The sequence below is a fragment of the Heteronotia binoei genome, chromosome 6 (genome assembly GCF_032191835.1).
Source record: "Heteronotia binoei isolate CCM8104 ecotype False Entrance Well chromosome 6, APGP_CSIRO_Hbin_v1, whole genome shotgun sequence".
NCBI lineage: Eukaryota > Metazoa > Chordata > Lepidosauria > Squamata > Gekkonidae > Heteronotia > Heteronotia binoei.
Window position 1 is genome coordinate 40110334 of NC_083228.1, and position 13797 is coordinate 40124130.

Genomic DNA, 13797 nt, shown 5'->3' on the forward strand with positions numbered 1-13797 from the left:
GCTAAGCAGCCCTAGACGATATTGCCAAGTCTTCCATGCCTGAGTTAGTCAGGGGTAGGAAGGGGGGGGGAATAAAAAATGTGGGTAGATAGGAAAGAAGGAAGGAAGCAGAAAAAGGGGAGGAACATAAGGGGAAACTGAAGATTGTGGGGGGGAGGTAAGTGGAAGGGAAGGGAAGAAAAAGGGAAAGGGGCGTAGGCTGTCAGAATTAGTGGAAGAGAAAGAATAAAGACAGAGAGCATGGGAAGAAGAAGAACAAGGCAGCTCCCATGAGTCTTAGTGGATTCCTTGCTTTTGTGTGTCTGTAAAAGCTTCTCATAATCCTGCATGGATTTCTCATTACTCCTCCCAACAGTTTTTTTCTCAACAGAGTGTATGCAGTCATCTGACCCAGGGCAGTAGCCCAGAGACAGCTGTTTCAGTGCATGAACTGCTATCACAGGATTTTGGATGATAAGCCAGATGGCACAGTTGTGCATTAATGTACCCATAGTTTTCCTTTAGGTTATTATATATCTCAATCTGACCTTTAGCAAAATGCATCATTTAAAATTATACTGCATATTTAAATGTTTAACATGCATTTTGACTTTTCCCTTATTTTTATATAGAACTACCTGTCAATGAAGATTGTGCAGCCTTAAAAAAAGAAGTTGAATTGCAACTTGGCAGTGGAAGCTCCTCCAAGTGGACCAAATGTAGCTATTAGCCAAACCACACTAGTCACTTATCGTACCTGTAACTCTGTTCCCTTGTGTTTTTAACTGGGAATGGGATAATTTCTAAGAATTTAGCAGTCCTCCATGAAGTACTGGATAATGAAAGTGGGAAGACACTGTGGTCTATTTCTTTCAGAGTAGGTTGTTGTTCTGTTACAGTAAAGCAAAAAAGAGTCTTGTAGCTCATATTATAAGACTTTTTTTTTAATGGATTAAGTTTTCACAGATCAACAGTGTGCTCCTATGCATGGGCCTAGCCTGGAGTTACTCTGCATAGGGTAGCACTGCTGTTTTTGATGCCACCAGCATATGAAAATTATGTCTTCCTTGTTTTTAACTTTTTTTTTCCAAAATATTTGTTGCTTTTTTCTTTATCTTTAAAGAACAATTCTATTTAAAGTATTTTTATCAGGTGCACTTTGAAATAATGCCTCTTCATTTACTGAGAAATCAGATGCTGCATATATTTTTATAAAACAAAATGTATTGCAATATAAACTGTTAACTGGTGGTGTAAAAGATCACAGTACTGTACTGTACTTAGAGGCTTCACTTCCAACTTTATGAGCAAAACAATGAAATAAGGCAATACAAACTTATGACATGACACTGTGGTTATTATTTCAGAATGGCTCAAAATGCACATATCGCATCGATAGTCCTATGCAATTAGGCACACCTAATCCTACTGAAATATACAGTTTTGGGGTGGGAGATATAATTCTGCATAGGATAAAATAATACATTTTCCCTGTTTCTTCACTACTCAGTGTTATGAGATGCAGTATCATTTTCCCTGCTTTCTGCATTAATGCTTCTGTGGCTCTAGAACAGAAGTGGAACCATTCAAGAATTAGAGCAGGCTGGATTCAATCTCTCCCACTAATGGTGGTGTTTTTCTGCATCGCAAGAAATTTTTCTACCAATGAAAGAGCCCTTGTGTCAAGAGAAGGCTGCTTGAGCTGGATGAAAGTGTCATTGCCACCGCAGTTGGGTCTACAGGCTCCAGCTTGCTTTTTGCTGTTTCCATTTAACAGCCCAGGGCTATAATTGCCCCGTAATTTCAGCAGTCTCTACAGAACTCCTGCATGTTCTCTTTTTTCAAAAGCCATAACTGATTTGCTTCCTTTGACAACTTTGGAGGAGTACACATTGCTCTCTTAGGGCTGGTAAACCAGCCTTATCACTGTGTTTGCCCTGCATCATTCATTCCTAAGGAGTGAATGCTTGTCAGCATTGAGAAATGAACAGAGGGCAAACCCAGCCTGATTTGGGTTGCTGCTACACATACTAAATAGTGCACTTTTAATCCACTTTCAATGCACTTTCGAACTGGGTTTTGAAGAAGAAGATGATATTGGATTTATATCCCGCCCTCCACTCAGAGTCTCAGAGTGGCTCACAATCTCCTTTACCTTCCTCCCTCACAACAGACACCCTGTGAAGTGGGTGGGGCTGAGAGGACTCTCACAGCAGCTGCCCTTTCAAGGACAACCTCTACTAGAGCTATGACTGACCAAAGGCCATGCCAGCAGCTGCAAGTGGAGGAGTGGGGAATCAAACCCGGTTCTCCCAGATAAGAGTCTGCACACTTAACCACTACACCAAACTGGCTCTTTTGCTAGTTCACACAGTAAAATGCAGATTGAAAGTGCATTTAAAGTAGCTGAAAAGCCCCTGGCCTGGATAGTCCAGGCAAGCCCAATCTTGTCGGATCTTGGAAGCTAAGGAGGGCTGACTGTGGTTAGTACTTAGATGGGAGACTGTCTCTGAAATACCCAGTCGAAAGGCGGGGGCAGGCTTATTCAGTCACCTCCCTGAATATCCTCCAGGCCCCCAGTAGGGGTCAGTCACCAGAGGTCAACATGACTTCCAGACGCAGACATACACACACAAAAAGAAAGAAAGTGGATTGAAAGTGATTTATTTTGTGTGTGTGATTACAGCCTTTCCTTTATGCTTTTAGCAGAAGCTTCATCTGTAGAAATCAGAACGTGGAGTTTTTCTCATCAGGAGATAAGTATTATTACTTGGTATTAAAGACACCAAGAACTGTGCCAGTTTAAACACTGACATAATTCATCAGGCCATTAGAACAAAAATCTAGATCCATGGAATCGGGTTTAACTCAAGCACATTTACAAAAAAAAGTATACTGACCCTTCATCAGAATTGTGGCACACCCCCTTTTGAATCCACCCTACCTTTTCGAGTAGCATTTGGGATTACTAATGGGATTTCCCCCACTAATGGAATATTTCTTATTGTGCCAGCCAAAATGCCACAAATTAAGAAACATGCTTTTGACTTCCCTCGAACTCTTCATCAAGTTAGATGTGGTACAAAAGTGGGACAGGAGGAAAAAAGATGCTGTTGGGCATTACAGAGAAGTCTGTCAATTAGCAGACTGCTGTATTCTTCAGGTGGCACACACATGAAGTATTTTGCAACATAATTGAGGTGCAACTTGGGGCCTTTATTCACCAATGTGGACAAAGACCTCAGGTTGCCCAAATGTTTTATGATAAAGAAGTAATTCCTCCTATCCTTTGAAAATATAGCTGATTTTCTTTGTTTCGGAGGGTTATAGTTTCATTAATATACATGCTTCTTCAGTAGCAGCCTTTGGTGCAACCCAGGATCTTTATTGCATCTTTAATTAATTAATATTCTAATGAAGCCTGCATAGCACTTCTGGGACTCCACTAAAGACTGACCTAGGCAGTCTTTTCTATCATGCTCTTAAACATTTTCCCCCTCCCTCCCCTCTTTTTATTTGCCTAACAGCTAGCCAGGACAGCCTACTTGCTAATTTGTGACAATTTGGTTGGTCCTATTCCACTTATGACGGTAATGCTAAAATACTATCCAAAGAGGTCGGAAAGTTTAAAAGTGGACATGCCACTCTTCTGATGGGGAACAGCACTTCCTTTTAATACTGCTTGGGTCTGCCGTGTCCCTTTTTGGAGCTTTTCAGGGACAAAGCTGGCTTGCCTGGCATGCGTGAATGAGCCATCACAGATTAACTGGCACAGACAGAACCTTCCTACCAGTCAGTGTCAACGCAGACACAACAGAGATGGTTCACACATTCAGCTGACAGGATAGTAAGCACGTTGTGTTTATATACATATGGGAAACAGTCCGTGGATGGGCTAAACCCAGTCTGTGCAAGCCCATTCTTATGACCAGTAACAAGACAAATGAAATAATAAAATTCTTTAATCTGGAACCACTTTTCTGAAGGATTAAAGATTGCAGTCCTAAACTTATGCATATGTTTACACTTAACATTTATATATTTAAAATGTGATTATGAGTAAACACTCAGGATTTTGCCTTGATTTTCATGGGAACGCAGCTTCTTCTGTCACGACCAATATATCCACGGCCAGCTACGCAAGGCATGAAGCCCTTGGCCATGGCTATGCATCATGACAAGGTTGTCCCTGTAACTGGGTGAAAGAGGAGTAGGTTTCTCAGTTTTCAGAGCAACTGAATAAAGGATAATGACCTAAACTTGCTGAATGAACTTGTGGGTATAATTCCATGCAATCATTTCCATAATGGCCAAGTGTTATATGCTGGGTGGAATGGTTGGCCTGTCAAAATATAATAGCCCTCTATTTGGGATTGGTAAGAACCACCTCAAGAGGCATGACCTAAAAGTGACAGCTCAGAGCTGGAACTAATCACACTCCAGATGGACTGTCGGTGGACTATTGAAATAATAACACTTTGGCAATAACCAGCAATTGTGTCAATGGAAGGTTGATCACTCATGATTAAGATGTTTCCAGTCAGTGCCACAGATTTGACAGGGGGTGAAAACCACAGAACACTTGCTTTTTTTCATTCAAGGGCTAAAAAGTGTGTTGTTTCTAACTGCACTTCTAAATTTACCCTTGAAGAGACATTTGAAGAATTGCATTCCTAGAAAAACAGTTCTGAAAATAGGATGAGAAGTGGCCTGAGCTATCATGTTCATTTAGTGTGTGAGGATGATGTGTATTGCCCTTCCAGGATCCAGTAAGTTCCCTTCTGTGCCCTGCAGACTGTGCTGTCAGTTCTATAACGGTTGTGCAGGTATTTCTGAAAACAAACACTCTTCAAACCTACTCCGAAGCAATAGGAATCATATATTTTTAAAGGTATTTGGCAAGATTTAAGTCAGATCTCTTTTTTTTTTAGAAATGCTATGCAAAACAAAGAAAAATTATAAACATTTTGAAACAGTCTGAAAGCACTGATAAGCAGTGTTCCATCTAAGCTGAGTTAGCATGAGCTAGCTCACAGATTTTTAGCCTTCAGCTCACACATTTTTTTCTTAGCTCAGGAAAAATGGCCCCAGAGCACAATAATTTATGCAGTAGCTCACAAATTTAATACCAGTAGCTCACAAAGTAAAATTTTTGCTCACAAGACTCTGCATCTTAGAGGGAACATTGCTGATAAGCCAGAAGTGATGTAGACTTTTCTTATGGTACACATTTTAAGGGCACAAAAAGGACAGGGGGGGGGCTGTTGGCTATCTTCTGTATTCAAAAGGTGAGAAGAGTGTTAAAATATACCCCCAGTTGGATTGTTAGAGCTGTTATAACAACACCTTCATTCAGAGCTTTCTTTGTAGTAGGAACTCAATTGCATATTAGGACACACACCCCTGATGTAGCCAATCCTCCTGGAGCTTACAAGTAGGCCCTATACTAAGAGCCCTGTAAACTCTTGGAGGATTGGCTACATCAGAAGATGTGGCCTAATATGCAAAGGAGTTTCTGCTACAAAAAAGAGCCCTGCCTTTATCTAGTCATGGAATGCTGAGTTGAATGGAAATTCCTGAATCACTGTGTGAGAAGTGAGGACATTAACTAGTGCAAGAGATGAAGAAGATGGCAGAAAAGAAAAGGAGGAGCAACTATGGTAGAGACAGAGCACAAAGCAGAAAGGAAACAAAACCAGAACAAGATGAGGACACAAAAGAACACTTTCTATGCCAATAAAAGTTTTGATTGATTGACAGAAGATGCTGAAGAGAGGCAGGAGAATCCAGTGACAAGAATATATTTTGTGAAGAGGCTTTGGTCTAATCCAAACAATAAATTCTTTGTAGGGAGATCTTTGTAGGGAGTTTCACATAACATACTTGTTTTAGAAGACAGGTGTATCTTGTTTGTTTAGAAGAGTTGCATCTGGTAGCTTGTCATTGCAGGGATATACCTCAAGAATTCCATGTCGATTCTATATATTTTTAGCCCGTGGCATTCTGAAAGTTTAGATTATGCTTGCAGGGAATGAAGCTTTTGATATCTTTAGCCCTAGATTTCTGATTCCAAACCATGTGAGAATGGAGGCTATCTAGCCAGCTATGTCTGTGGTTCTCCTCCTAAAATACTGCCTTCTGCAACTTTCTTTTAAAATCTGCTTATGTAATAAATCTCCACTAGAGCCCTAGGGGGTTAGGATGGGGAAATCATCCTAATGGAAAGTTCTGTAATTTAAAAAACTTAACACTGCATAATGCTAGCAATTATTGAGGCTGGACATCATCTCTCAGCTGAAATTGTGGTGAGCTGCATTGTGGCAATTTAGCCTTTGACAGTCCATAATCCTAAAGACCAGAATACATCAGTGATGCTGGTGTAGTGCTGGTCCAAGCAGCTAGCCATTATCCTATGTTCTTTCAGCAGAGAAAAAATACCAAAAAAAACCCAAAACCAATTCCAGATATAAGAGAGCATAGCAACACCAGTGGGATGCCTAGTGACCCACCAATCAAGATGCAGAATATCAGCATCCCATGCCAGTTATATGTGAAAGCAGCCAAACTTCATGCCAACGCCAGCATGCTTGCCTGTCATCAACCTGCCTCCAGCCACTCACAGAATGTAACAAGAGGGGGAGAAAGGAAACAGTATGGAAGACTGTCCAGTAGAAGTACTGTAATTGCCACACTTCTGAGAATTCTGCAGATAGAGTTTTAAACCCCTCCAGCAAATATGTAACTACTTAACAAGAGTCAAGAAAGAAGGGATCATGGTCACTCTAATTATATCACAAGGAAAACTGATGTGGGCTGGAGCTCTGATCCAGTAATGCAGTCATGAATGATTGGCTAACAAGAGTAATGGATGGAATGGAGAGGTTGTTTACCCAGAAATGTGGGGTGTGTTGGATCCTCTGGTTTTAGTAGAGCCAGGAATCATTTTCAATGTAATAGAGTGTACAAGGCACTTCCTTGCAGCAAAGACTAGGTACTGAGTGTGCTGGCAAGTTTACAAAGGTAAACAGAGCCAGTAGTCAGATTCAGAACTAACAAGAGATCTTTATTATATGGAACTCCATTCTAGATGGTATAGATGATAGACAGAGATAGAATCTAACTAGCTATCTAGGATGAGTGTGAATGCAGGGAAGCTTGCCCTGCATCCATCCTTGCAAAGATGAAAAGCAATGTCCTCCGCCTTTGTGTGTGTGTGAGAGGGAGTGTCAAGCCAAAAGGAAGAAAACTCATCCCTGGGAATAGCATTCTACTTCAAAGGGGACAGTATCAGATAACAGGAAGGATAGAATGCTCTGTGTGTCATGACCTGTCTCTCTGACGAAATCTATGGTGACCTCCTGAAGTATGAGATAGGAGGCAGTGCATAGTCCTTCACTTTCCCACTGTTTCTCTGTTTCCTCCACTTACGTGTGGAGTTACGCTAGCATACATTGTTCCAACATAATTGTGATATTTTGTCAGCATATCTCAGAAGGGTAGACATGGGTGGGAAATCTCTCCATTTTATCTTAACAATACCCCTGGGAAGTTGGTGAGGTGAGAGTCCATGAGTTGCTCAAGAATTGCAGATTTAAGAATTGCAGATTTATACCCTGCCTTTCTCTCTGAATCAGAGACTCAGAGCGGCTTACAATCTCCTATATCTTCTCCCCACCACAACAGACACCCTGTGAGGTGGATGGGGCTGAGAGGGTCACCCCAAGATTCAAACCTGGCTTTCCCAGATCCTTGTCCAGTACTTGAATCACCGCACTACACTGGCTCTCACACTGGATTTATAGAGTGCTTAGCAGAACTGTGGTTGGCTGCTTGTATAGCGTCCTAAGCTGTGCCATGGCTCTGCCAGTGTGGTGAGTTGATTTATACTTGGGCCAGCATGAAGCAAGGCATAGGCATAGCATGAAGCAAGTGGCACCGTAGCAGGAGGGCTGACAAGGCTTAGGTGACCAGCATACTCACAATGCTGCCCACTTCTGCACCAATTCTGTGGCAGCTATGCTGGTGCCAGGTTTACCACAACGTTGAGTCCAGTGGCACCTTTAAGGCCAACAAACTTTTATTTAAGGTATAAGCTTTCATGTGCATACCTTGTGTAGTTTGAGATCCCAGGGCCCCAGGCAATGAGGTGAAGGTGGAAATTAGTTTCTTTTTTCTCAAGCTGAATAAAATGAGCAGTGCCAAAAGGAAAAAATGCACAAAGCACAAAAAACTTATGCTCACAAAAGCTTATACCCAGAATAAAACTTTATTTATTTTATATATTTATTTAAAGTCATTTATTTCTTTTAGGCCATATATAGTCCACCCTATCCCAAGGAGGGTTCAGGGCAGATAACAACATTATAAAAACAATATGAATGACAATTAAAACATGTGCATAAAATAAAAGGCAATACAATCCCAGACAGTTTTTGATGGTGACTCAGTTGGCACATATTGTACAGCCTAGGAATCAGTTGGCACATGTTGTATGGACTACGAATCAGTCCTGCATTTATTGGTCTTAAAGGTGCCACTGGACTCAAACTTCATTCTTCTAATTGGCAGCCAGTTTGGTGTAGTGGTTAGGAGTACTGACTCTAATCTGGGAGAATCCGGTTTGAATCCCCACTCCTCCACCTAGCTGCTGAGTGACTTTGGGTGAGCCACAGTCCTCTCAGAGCTGTTCTCTCAAGAACAGTTCCCTCAGAGTTCTGTCAGCCCCACCAACTCACACAGTGTCTGTTGTGAGAAGAGGAAGGGATTGTAAGCTACCCTGAGACTGAGTGAAGGGTTGGGTATAAATCCAAACTCCTCCTCCTCCTCCTCCTCCTTGTCTTCTGAAAGTGATTGAAAACTTGGTACTATGTACCAAGTTTATTTGTGTTTGTTTCTCCTCACTGTTATACATAAATCCTTTCTAACTTGTGTAGGATCATTGCATATAAAAAAAATAATTAAACATTGCCCTGTGGTCCAGAGCCTGAATTTTCATTTACTTCTCCTCATGTCCAACCAAGTACTTTGCCTTGGTATGTACAACTTGTTTTTTCTCCATGCAAACTGTTCAGCCTTCCTCAGGTGTATTCTGAATGCACAGGTATTAACTAATCAGCCAGTCATGCATATGACTTTCCAGCTACTTTGATCATTGAAATGTCTCTGGTTATACCCTTGGTTGCTCATTTATCAAATTAGGGTTATGCATGTAAATGTATATTTTATTTATTTATTTTTCGCATTCATATCCCACCCTCCTCGCCGAAGCAGGCTCAGGGCGGCTATGCAGACATACTGTGAAACCTCTTTACAACCTTTTGACTCCTGTGTGAACTGGCCCTTGTTTGCATCTTTGAGAGTCTTAGATATGCAACATTTCTCCAGCTTCCTTTTTGTATCATTCCTATTTCTTCAATTGTCCTTTTCCTTTTTTCTATACTCTAGACAAGAGGCTACTGTCAGGGCAGACTGTGGGAACACAGATTGGCTACCAGCTGGCAAAGGATGTTTTTAATCTCCTTACCTGTTCAATCTGTATGCAAAAACACATCATAAGGAAACTGGATTAGATTTAGATGGAGGTGCAGTGAAAATTGGTGGAAGGAACATCAATAGCTTAGGATACCCAGATGATACCCCATTACCGGCAGCAAAAAGTGAAGGCTTGGAATGACTGATAATGAAGGTTATAAGAGGAAAGTTCCAAAGCAAGATTGTAGCTGAACATCAAGAAGATAAAATGGCTACTGAGGTAATGACTACGAAAGTAATGACTACACAGTTTTAAAGTTGACAGTTGTTAAAGGCTTCAGCTAAAAGGGAGACTGCAACCAAAAAGTCAGAAGGACTGGGACTTGAAAGGGCAGCCCTGAAGGAAGTAGAAAAGATCCTTAAGTGTAAGGGAATGTCACTGAAGACCAAGATCAAGATATTTTTCATACTACAGTATTCCATTACTCTATATAGATGTGAAAGTTGGACCGTGAAGAAAATTTATTTGCTTGAACTGTGGAGTTGGAGGAGAGTTTTAGGATACCTTAGACCAGCAAAAAGACAAAATAAATACATTTCAGATCAAATCAAGCCTGAATTCTCCCTAGAAGCCAAAATGACAAAACGGAGGCTATTGTACGGTCGTCACATTGTGAGAATACATGATGCACTGAAAACAACAAAAATGCCAGGGGAAATTGAAGGAAATAGAAAAAACAGGAAGCCCCAATGCCAGATGGACCATCCCAATAAAGCAGGGGTGGCCAATGGTAGCTCTCCAGATGTTTTTTGCCTACAACTCCCATCAGCCCCAGCCAGCATGGCCAATGGCTGGGGCTGATGGGAATTGTAGGCAAAAAAACATCTGGAGAGCTACCATTGGCCACCCCTACAATAAAGGAAGCCATGTCCTTTCAGTTTGCAAGAGTTGAGCAAGCCTGTTAATGGTAGGATATTTCAGAGTTCATTAATTCATAGGGTCGCCATAAGTTGGAAGGGACTTGCGGGCACATAACACATCCACAGGTCTTAATTGGTTCTCCTCCCATTTCTGCTCATGAATGTCAGCCTTTCTCTGTATTCAATCATGCTGAACAGTTATCTCAGTCTTCAATTGTGGACCAAGCAGAATACAAAGACTTCCTTCCCCTTTCTGCTCAGAGTCAGTGTACAGAGCACAATTTTGTTTTCCCAAACAAGCAACTAAATTGTTACACTGACCCAGCCAATTGCCCAGTCCTTCTCCCTAACACCAATACACAGGGCTCTTGATTTGTGGGTTGCATTTCTTCTGACAGTCACAAGATGTCACTATAGGTACCATATTCCAATTTAAAGGGCTCTCACTGTTTAAATGGTTTAAATTGAAGGTACTTGCTGTGTAAAATGCCCTGGCACCTTTCACTGTAACAGAAAGCAGGGGCAAGTTAAGGTATCTTTCCTGAATACACATAAAGATTCCTTGCAAAAAGGGACTTGCAGGGCAATTCTAAAGAGAGTTACACCCTTCTAAGTCACTGAAATCAATTGACTCAGAGGGATATAACAGTTTTGGATTGCACTGTTAAAACATTATTAACTCGCTAAGTATTATTAATAGGAAGACACAGCAACAGGATATTCTGCTGTTGTCTCTAGGTGGCAGTCTTCCCCAGATTAAAGACTGGTTCCAGGAAAGAAGGGAGTTGGTTGTGGTTTACAGGGTTATCACTGAACCACCATATCAGCTCCAGCTTTATATCTTCACCCTCAGATCTTTGAGAACCACTTTCACACAGTACTTTTCCTACATTTATGTAGCCCTTCCACAGCAGTAAAGAGCCCCGTGGTGCAGAGTGTTAAAGCTGCAGTACTGCAGTCCTAAGCTCTGCTCACGACGTGAGTTCGATCCCCAGCGGAAGCTGGGTTTTCAGGTAGCCGGCTTGAGGTTGACTCAGCCTTCCATCCTTCCGAGGTCGGTATAATGAGTACCCAGCTTGCTGGGGTAAAGTGTAGATGACTGGGGAAGGCAATGGCAAACCACCCCGTAAAAAGTCTGCTGTGAAAACGTCATGAAGCGACATCACCCCAGAGTCGGAAACGACTGGTGCTTGCACAGGGGACCTTTCCTTTCCTTTCTATAGCAGTGTATGCAAAGATCATGCAAATATGTATTTTGTTGGGGATGCACTGATTAGGAGATGGTGTTTGAGAGTTGGTTCTCAGTAACTAGACACCAAGAAACCTACAGATTTGGCTGATCTTTTCAGTATATACAGTTTTTCTCACTATTTTCAAACCTCTTTGTAGACCCAGGGGATGGGGGGGGAGCCCAGGTGAAAAGTGATAGACCACGCACCAGATATTTTGGAAGGGGAAAGGCCACAATTTTATTGAATACATTGCAGTGCTGGAGCACTTGCGCAGCATGGGGATAGATCCTGAATCAGATGACCACATACCAGCCCACCTTAAGTTCACAATGGAAAGCTCCTACTTTCTAAGTTATCCAAGACCCTTGTTGAGGATCCAAAATGTGATTTAGGCTATTGCAAGGGACTTGTATTAGTTTAATAGGTTGCATAACTCCTTCCCCTCTCCTTTTAACAGCCAAGCCATGCTTCTTTGTTGACCAATAATTAATTTCACAGTTCTTTGTCTCCTCGCCCTTGCAAAGAAAATGCCATGTGCTAAACAGCTCTGTTGCATCCCCAGTCATCTCAAACAGTCAGGGTAGTGTAGTAGTTAAAGTGTTGGATTAGAATCTGGGAAGCCCTGGCTAGAATCCCAATTGTGCCATGGAAGCTTGCTGGGTGACCTTGGGCCAGTCACACTCTCCCAGCTTAATGTCACAGGACTGTTATGAAGATAAAAAGGAGAAGAGAATGATGTGAAGTGAGTAAATCAATCGTTTTGATGGACACAGAATATACTCATAAGATTGGTCCTAAGCACAGTCAGATATTCCTTTACGAATGTCAAATGGTTTATATATGTTGTAAGCCCCTATGGATTCTTTCTGCAAAGTATAAATAAGAACTAACTGAACTAATGGGGAACATTGTCCTTGTTGACTGTTTTTTTGCCCTGCCAATACCTAAATCCTTCTCAGTGCATTTGAATAGCTGACAATCTGCCCTCCACAAAGTTCTGCCATTCAAGCCCATCACAATAGAAAGAAAATAGACCTGAAAGTATCTAATTTCCAAGTGTAAAGGCCTAATCTGAAGGCAACTTTTTCATGCAAATTTGGCCTCTCCTCCTGGCTTTATTGGGGCTGATCAACAAGATCAGCTTGTTTACATCAGGCCCCTCTCTCAGGTGTAACTTAAAAGGTGTAAACAGCAATCAAACGGGGAAGAAACACCTCAAAGCAGGGAAAGGGAGGGTGTTGAACTTTTCTTCCTTCCATTAACCTTTCTTTGAGCCACACTGGGCTACTCAGCTTTGCAGAAAGGAATTTACCAGCTCTTCTGAACCTGAGAGCCAACACTTAGACTTTCTGGCCTTTTAATTACTGCAGCTTTTTTTCATGCAGAAATGGGAGATGTTTCACTTATGAATAGTGCAGATTGGTTGAAGAGGCACAGCTTCTGCCCATCAACAAAAGAAGTAAAATATAGCAGGCTCAATTTAGTCCAAATTGAAATATCTTGCAAATAAAGGTGCCTGACCATGCTGAAACTATGGTTCTTGGTATTTGCCTAAGTTCCTGCAACAATAGAGGATCTTTGATCATTGCCACACAATGTGTGAATTGAGTCTTTGCTTTTATGACTGATCAAAAGCAGCTGCTTTGAAATCTGGCAAAACTCCCTGCATTTATTGGAGACCTTGATTTACTTTTGCTATATCATAGAATTATTGGGTAAACTATGTCACAGGTGTTACTATCTGAAATATGCAAAGGTAGGTTGAGTTCAGAATTCATTGCAGGCATCAACCTCTGAGAACCTCGTGAGCTAATGAGTCAGGTGAGTGGCCAACTACCTGCCTGCGCAATGGGCTCAGGAAGGCAACCTTGCTAAACAACCAGAGAAATATTCTGGAGAACCCCTGGTTATAGAAACACACCAATAGGGATGCTAACCTCCAGGTGGGGCCTGGGGATCCCAGGACTATGGAGATCAGTTCCTTTGCAGGGAATGGATACTTTGGAAGATGGACTCTATGGCATTGTACTCCATTGAGGCCCCTCTGCACCCCACTCCATCTCTAAATCTCCAGGAGTTTCCCTGCCTGGATATGGCAACCCTATCCCCCATCCCCTGTTGGTGGCCAGAAGGGACCTGGGAACCCTACCCACTCTTATTGCACAGGTATTTATAGCAGCCCCTTGTCTCAGAG

The 13797-nt window shown here is 41.8% G+C and overlaps 1 protein-coding gene across 2 annotated transcripts in view; it reads left to right on the plus strand.

Annotated features, from left to right (window-relative positions):
* The window catches only part of MYOF (myoferlin), a 116971-nt gene extending 115653 nt beyond the window's left edge, over nt 1–1318 (plus strand). For both annotated transcript variants that reach the window (XM_060241330.1, XM_060241333.1), the window contains one exon: nt 612–1318. In XM_060241330.1, coding sequence (XP_060097313.1) covers nt 612–644 — 33 coding nt within the window. In that variant the 3' untranslated portion in view covers nt 645–1318. The remainder of the gene's footprint in view (nt 1–611) is intronic.
* The last annotated feature ends 12479 nt before the right edge of the window (nt 1319–13797 follow it).